Below are 7,318 nucleotides of genomic sequence, written 5' to 3' on the forward strand. Positions count from 1 at the left end.
AATGATTTTTGGTAATTAAAACATGTTTATATGGTATTAATCAAGGTTAAACAAGTGTAAAAGTAGCTTATTTAAGTTGTTTACCTTAGGGTTTAGAAAGTTTCTGGAAATTTTGGTTGCAGATGCTTGGACCTCAAATTTTTATCAAATGGAATGAATAAACAAGCTTAAGGAGTAAGTTTTATAAAAAAAATGGGGGTGGGGTATGCTGTCCGATCGGAAGGATGGTTTGGGCCCCCTTGGGCCCATTTTGGCCCAACAATCTGTTTTTACAAGCCCAAATACGAAAACCCAGGTCCAAATTTACATCGGGTTAGGTTTTTGGCGCGAAAAACTTATCGGGTGCGTTAAACAGTGTGAAAACGAGTGTTTTTCGGCTAGTTTTGTGTAAAATTATAAAAACATACTATATATTTGTAAAAATCGAAAATATTTTCACGGATCACTTAAAACATTTCAAATAAGTGTTTGGTAAGTCTTTTTCGGCTTAACGGATGATACAATGCTTGGTTTGTAACTATCTTTCGCATTTAAATCTATAGCGGGTAGTTAAACGAGCATGTTTTCGTTTAACTTGTTTGCTATCGAATTAAGACCATATTACTAATATTTTAGCTTATATTAAACGTATAACACTTATAGATGCCCCCCCGGGATTTCTGGGTCATAACCCGACCCGTTCGGTTAATCGTTCGTTTGTTACGCAAAAGGCGTTTATTTGCTTAATCGGTGAATACGTACTAAGGTGTACCTTGTTTTGGCTCAAATGTCACATAACTGGGCCGGTTAGTTTGAAATCTCAAATAGTAAGTACGAGTAGTTCTTCCTTATACATTCCCAATACGAGTAGTTCTTCCGTAAACATATCCAATACGAGTAGTTTGTTCTAAAATATACTCGCGGCTGTTTATTGTTTTTTAATATACTCGGCTCATAACTTTCTAGTCTAAACTAGTCGTTACAATGTTGTTTTGAAGTTATGGGTTTATAATCACGCCATCTTCCTGTTGTTTTGAACCTGCACATAAATGGAGGAGAAAATTGATAATATTGTAGTTTGTTATTGCGGAAAGTGGGAAGATACAAAGGAGCTTGAAACTAAAAGGTTTCAAACACTTACTAAAAAAGAATTTGAAAGGTTTCTGCAAACAAGTCGGGAATAGTAGTATCCATGTAACGTACCACGGCGAGTAGGATTTAATTAATTGTACCGTGGCGAGTAATCTTTTACAATATTTTCTAATTAAATAGTATTAACGCTAAAATGATTAGCCACGAGCAGATTATAAGGTCAAACTACTCGCGACGGGGTTAACTAGTAATAAACTACTCGTATTGGATATGTTTACGGAAGAAATACTCGTATTGGGAATGTATAAGGAGGAACTACTCGCACTTGCTATTTGAGATTTCAAACTAACCGGCCCAGTTAGTTTTTTGTAAAACTAACCGGTTCAATGAATTTGGTAAACAAAACAACTCGTTTTGGTTAGTTTAGTAAACTACTCGTTTCTCGAAAAGTTTTAATCTACTCGTCACGACTAAAACATTTATGCAGTACTCATGGTTAATGATCACGATGCATGCAACTACTTTAGTCGTGACGACTAGATGGTTAATAAACTTACTCGTCACAGTTAGTTTATGGTCACATGGCATGTTTTGATTGGATCTACAAACTACTCGTATACTAAAATAATTAACTCGTTACGACTAATTTATAATACCTATTTTAGGAATTCTTTTAAAATCATACCTAAAACTACAATTTTGTTTTCATAAATACCTATTTTGAAAATTTTCCCTAAAAATAATTACCATGGCTCCCTTTTTTTTAACAATAAAATATCACCTTTATTCTACACTTACAACGATTTAAAACAACCTTACATTTACATTTGTGAAAGGAACACCATACCATAAATCCATATATATACCAATCGCATATCCCTCGTATCTTCCATATTTAATTATTCACTACCATTAAAATTTATTTGAAACTGCGAAAAAAAATTGTCGTCAATATGAACGATTACATACATCGGCTTAACAAATACATTTCGCATCACACACAGAATCTGCTTTACGCTAGCGACCTCAACCAACCCAGAACCCGCAGGAGCCCTGCATCTAATATGGGTGACCTCTTTTCAAGTCCTGCAAACAGATAACTGGCTTAGTAAAACCTTTAGTGACGATTTAAAACATGCACACGGCATCATAATTAAGGACAAAAATAAATTAAACTACACTTACCGACATCTGCAGCTACTCGATGTGCACACATTACACCCGAGAAAGCAACGGCTATAACACCTTGTCCCGGAAAGCAACTGTCACCTACGCAATATAGCCCGTTTATAGCCTACACGATTCAATACAAAAACATCAGCATAAAATCCAAAGACTCGTTGACCAAAAAAGTTATATATACAATCAAGCGCGTATTAGATAAGACTATTAACTTACAGTGGTATTAAAAGGCATTCCCAATAAGCCCTTAGGCACGCCACGTGGCATTGGCCCGTATGTGCCACTGTCACGGGCAAGATACCGTCGGTGTGTCTTTGGTGTGCCCACCTGCCAAATAATATTAAACAGGCGTTCGGGCTATATTAGTCATTTAACTATCCATTTTGTGAGTCAATAAAGCACAAGTTACAACTATTTAAAGTGATCATTTTTTTTTTCTCAAATTCAAATGAAAATTACATAAAAAATGTGTACAGTTTTGTGAATGTTTATTTATTGTTTTCGGGTGGAAATGCAGTACCTCTTTAAATTCGATGGCGGCTTTGAGTCCCGGAAATAATTTATTTTCCAGTCTGCTAATTATTTTGTCTGCAACAAGCTCCTTCTTTATCTCATAATCTTTTGTGGAAAGCCCCTATTTTTTTTTTCTCAAAAACAGTATATAATATAAATAATATGCCAAGTGAAAATGTGAAACTTAAAATATATGTGTGTCGCACTTTGTTGTTACCAAAGGGTATTTTAAAATTTAAACACTGAACATGTGGTAGATTCAAACGCTGCAATGTGAACTAAATAATAAAAGAATAAATACCTGCCAATCCTCTATGGATGAAGTTGTAAATATGTGAAGGATATGTCGTCCTTTTGGAGCCAAAGATGAATCAAGCATAGTCGGTATGCTTAAAAATATACTCCCGTAAGGCTCCTCTAAGTTCTTCCAATCATCCTACACGATTAATAATTTAAAAGATATATATTTGTATGGCAATTGCAAACCATTTATAAGTTGGCTTATGCTTTATCTCTAAGGGGGTCAAATAGGTTGACCCATATATATACACATATATAAAGATATATAAGTACCTCAAGAACAAAATGATGGCAATCTGTATCGGGTGGCAAAACCTCGGCTTTGACCCCCATGTGAATAGAAAGAAAAGAAGGGGCTTTTACGTAAATTTTTTGAAAGTTTTCTTCTTCTTTTGGTAGATCTTGCTTTTTCAAAAGTTTGCCTATGATAAAGAAAGCATAATAATCATGGATAAAGGATTGAAGACGATTATAGGGAATAGTATTTTCGAGTGAAAACTAACCGAAAGTATCCCATCTTGTAGCGTTTGAGATTATGGTTTTGGCAAAGAATTCTCTTCCATCGGATAGTCTCACTCCTACCTACAACAATGAAAAAAAAAACCATTATTGTAGGATAGTGTGATAGTTGTAACGCTTTATTTGACTTAAATGACTAGACTACCCTTTGATTAACACAAAGGGCAAAAAGGACAATTCAACTATATATTACTTTCTTGGAAAGAAATGCCGTTTTTGATAAAGGTAAACGAAAGGAAACTATCTTTATGTATTTTTTTGCATAACAAGAAAACTAACTTGAAATTAAAAATACATACCATTGAAGAAACACAAATTAGAGGAATTCTATGAACCCCAATCAACACTATATAGTAATTTGTAACGATAATAAAAAGAAAATATTTCATCTTAATTAGCAAACTTCTTGACATTGGAAAACACCTTACCATAACCACAAAAGGTAACAAAGGGCAAATAGGTCATTTTAGCTAGGAAACATGCTAGAGAATGGAATCAAATACCCCGTCGGTGGGGTTGGAGAGATTGCAACCCAAATCATTATTAATATAATAATACAATAATTAAGATAAACTCACCGCTTTCCCATTATCAATGATAATATTTGTGACATTTGCCTTGTAAAGTATTTCACTTCCTTGATCAACTAAACCTTGTGTCAAAGACTTTGCAATCCCTCCAACCCCACCGACAGGGTAATTTATGCCTCCAAAATGCCGGTCACATAACACCTAATGACAACATAAATCATAAGAACGGGTAGAATAGGAATAACAAGCCAATGAAAAGAAAATTGATGGTTAATTTGTTTACCATGCTTGCATTAATCATGGGAGTTTGTAAAGCATTAACAGTGCTCACAATAAAACACTGCAAGAACCAAACGGTCAGTATTCAAAAGAAAAAAAGTGACAATCATATATTCTACAACCTATAGGTGGCACTATAAAATATAAATCCACCTACTTATGGGTTGATTTGGGTTGTGTTTTATCTCAAAAAAGCCAACAAGTCAAACAAAAAAAATAACTAAGATTTAGATCCTTAATTGAGTAATTTTGTTTTTAATCAAAATTAACACAGTTATGGGATAGATAGGAAAGTAAAAAAAATGTTATTGGATCAACCCAATTTAATTTTGACATATTGTGTTAATTTTGATTAAAAAAAATAACATTATAAAAATAAGGATTTAAATCTTAGTTAATTTGAGTTAATGGGCCCACCTCAGCATCTATGAATGAGAGTACTTCAGGATCTTTAATGTAGTTGCGAGCTATGGATCCAGCATTTTGTGGCAAATAGTAAGCTATAAAAGACACCAATAATGTATAAATTAAGTTAATTTAAGATTTTGGATCCCATTTAAGGGTTGTTTGGATCATTGGATGTGCATTTCAAATGTGATTATTGCAAAGAATCAGAATTAGATAATCAGTTGATTAAAAGTTTAAAACTTCAGTTAGGTAGGTTATTTTTCATTTATCTCAATAATCAGTTTACTTATGAGTTCTTTCATGCTTCTAAAAGTTTAATGATTTTGACCCTAAATAATAAAGGTGGCAACTTTCACCCATGTGACAAATTTGGGTTATATTTTATCTCTAACTTGACAAATGGGTAAATTAAAAAGATAGCTTAAAAGGAGTTGATGGGCCCAAAGTAGCCCGTATGGTATTATTAATTTATAAAATCTCCAAAACCATTTTATTCAAAATGGTTAATGAAATAGTATAAATTTTCATATACATAAGACATATCTTACACATTAGCTATCTATTAGAAAATTTAGAATAAAATATGTTTCGGGTCAACCCGACCTGTTTCAACCTGTACAAAAATAACCCATTTAACCCTTACCAAAACCTCCCATTTTGTCATATCTAGCAAATAGGAAACATACCTAATGTCAAGCACTCGGTTGGCTTTTTGAAAAACTGACCAAATAGGTATATAGGTTCCTCAAGGGACTTAAGTTCCAATGAATTCAACGCGTTAAAAATCTGTCAACCACCAACAAAATATAGTTTTTAGCAAGTTTTGATTCAAACCGAGGTGAAAAAGAACAATTAGATATTGCAATTTGCGATCACCTTAAACAAAAGTCAAAACGGACCTTCCAACATTCGTTGTAGAATTTAAGGATTCCTTCTTTTTCGTGTGGAAATCTACTTGTGAGTTCAGAAATGAAATCATCATATTCTCTGTGTACTTGAACCGAAAGGTTATTTGGTAGATGAAAATGAACGGTGGTTGGATCCGGTATCACCTCCATTTTACACCCAACTGCTGCCAATGCTTGAGTTATTAAATTCAAATTTCCCTATAACAAAAGATAATCTGGTTAACTTTATATTGTTCACATTTGAATTCATTTTCTTAACTATTAAATAATATATAGCAAACATATATTTTTCATAACAATTATGATAAACATTAACTAAAGGGATTTTTACATATTTCCCCTTCCTAAACCTTTGAAATTACATATTTCCCCAAAATACAAGTTTTTAATGCAAAATGTACAATGCTCTTTAAGCATGGTTTGGGGAAAATGTAATTTCAAAGTTTAGGAAGGGGAAATATGTAAATGCCCCTAACTAAATAACATATATTATGTTACATATAAAAACCATAATTAAAACAATCACAAATGAATATAAATTAGTTAACCAATAAAAAATGAGCCCGGGTCAAGCTCGAGCGTAGACGAGCTAGTCAAACCGTACAAAACTATAATTTAAATGCTTATTGTAGAGGGGGGGGGGGGGGGGTTGGGTTGGATGTGCACTTAAACTGACTATAATTACTTAGAATACATTATACAAACATCCAAACACTCCTAAATTTCCATACCAACAAAGTGAAATTGTCAAATGATCCACACAATCAAGATTCAATTATGGCAAATTGGCAAAGATAATAACAAAATTGATAATATTACTTACTAAACCTAACAAATTGTAAAGAAAACAACATCTAATTACCTTATTACTGAACCCAAACATGACAGACGAACCGACATCGAAAGTATACCCGTCTCTCTCATAGAACCCTGAACTCCCACCAGGAATCACATACTTCTCAAGCACCAACACCTTCGCCCCCTTAACCGCCAATTGCGTAGCCGCAACCAGCCCACCAATCCCAGAACCAATCACAATTGCATCATAACTACCCTTATTCTTCCCTTCTGCCACGTCATCCTTCTCCACCAATTTACTAACACCCATCACAGAATTAACACTAACAGACACCAAATTCTTATTCAATTCAACTTTTTTCAAGAAACCCACTTCCTGAATACTATAATTTTGGGGTTTGGAGCAAGAAAGACTCTGTCTTGATGATCTGGGCTTGTAAAGAACAGTGCAAGTTAGGGTTTTTAAGGGTTTTTTGCATCTGGGTTGGTGAAAATCAATAAAAGATTGAAACTTTGTATTCATGTTTCTTGATTTGCAGGTAGTGAAGCTGCCCAGTTGAATATTTGAAAGCATTTTGTAAAATCTTGAAGGTGGGTTGAAGAGGACTGTGTAGTGTACTTTTGGGTTGGGTGGTTGAGGTGGGATTATTATTATTATTATTATTATTATTAATAAAATTTAAGAGGTGATAAAAGAAGGGATGAAGGGGGTTGTGGATTAGTGACATGAAGATGATGACGATTCCAACCAAAATATGAATTGATTCGGTTTAAGATGAGACAAATGTTGGCCAACTTATTAGACAAAAA

The 7,318-nt window shown here is 33.7% G+C and overlaps 1 protein-coding gene across 1 annotated transcript; it reads right to left on the minus strand.

The window, feature by feature from the left end:
• Positions 1-2,064: 2,064 nt before the first annotated feature.
• On the minus strand, positions 2,065-7,082 carry LOC143586419 (prolycopene isomerase, chloroplastic-like). Its single transcript, XM_077067971.1, has 13 exons — positions 6,573-7,082; positions 5,702-5,908; positions 5,489-5,588; positions 4,812-4,894; positions 4,399-4,455; positions 4,164-4,316; positions 3,570-3,648; positions 3,340-3,488; positions 3,068-3,202; positions 2,774-2,887; positions 2,470-2,580; positions 2,257-2,365; positions 2,065-2,157 (listed from the first exon to the last, which is right to left on the minus strand). The coding sequence occupies exons 1-13, from the start codon at positions 7,080-7,082 to the stop codon at positions 2,084-2,086; spliced, it is 1,881 nt and encodes a 626-aa protein (XP_076924086.1). The 3' UTR covers positions 2,065-2,083.
• Between the last annotated feature and the right edge of the window lie 236 nt (positions 7,083-7,318).

Source organism: Bidens hawaiensis, unplaced genomic scaffold (assembly GCF_021521415.1).
Source record: "Bidens hawaiensis isolate Kalapana, Puna unplaced genomic scaffold, B.hawaiensis_p1.1 tig00034650_1, whole genome shotgun sequence".
Taxonomy (NCBI): Eukaryota; Viridiplantae; Streptophyta; class Magnoliopsida; order Asterales; family Asteraceae; genus Bidens; species Bidens hawaiensis.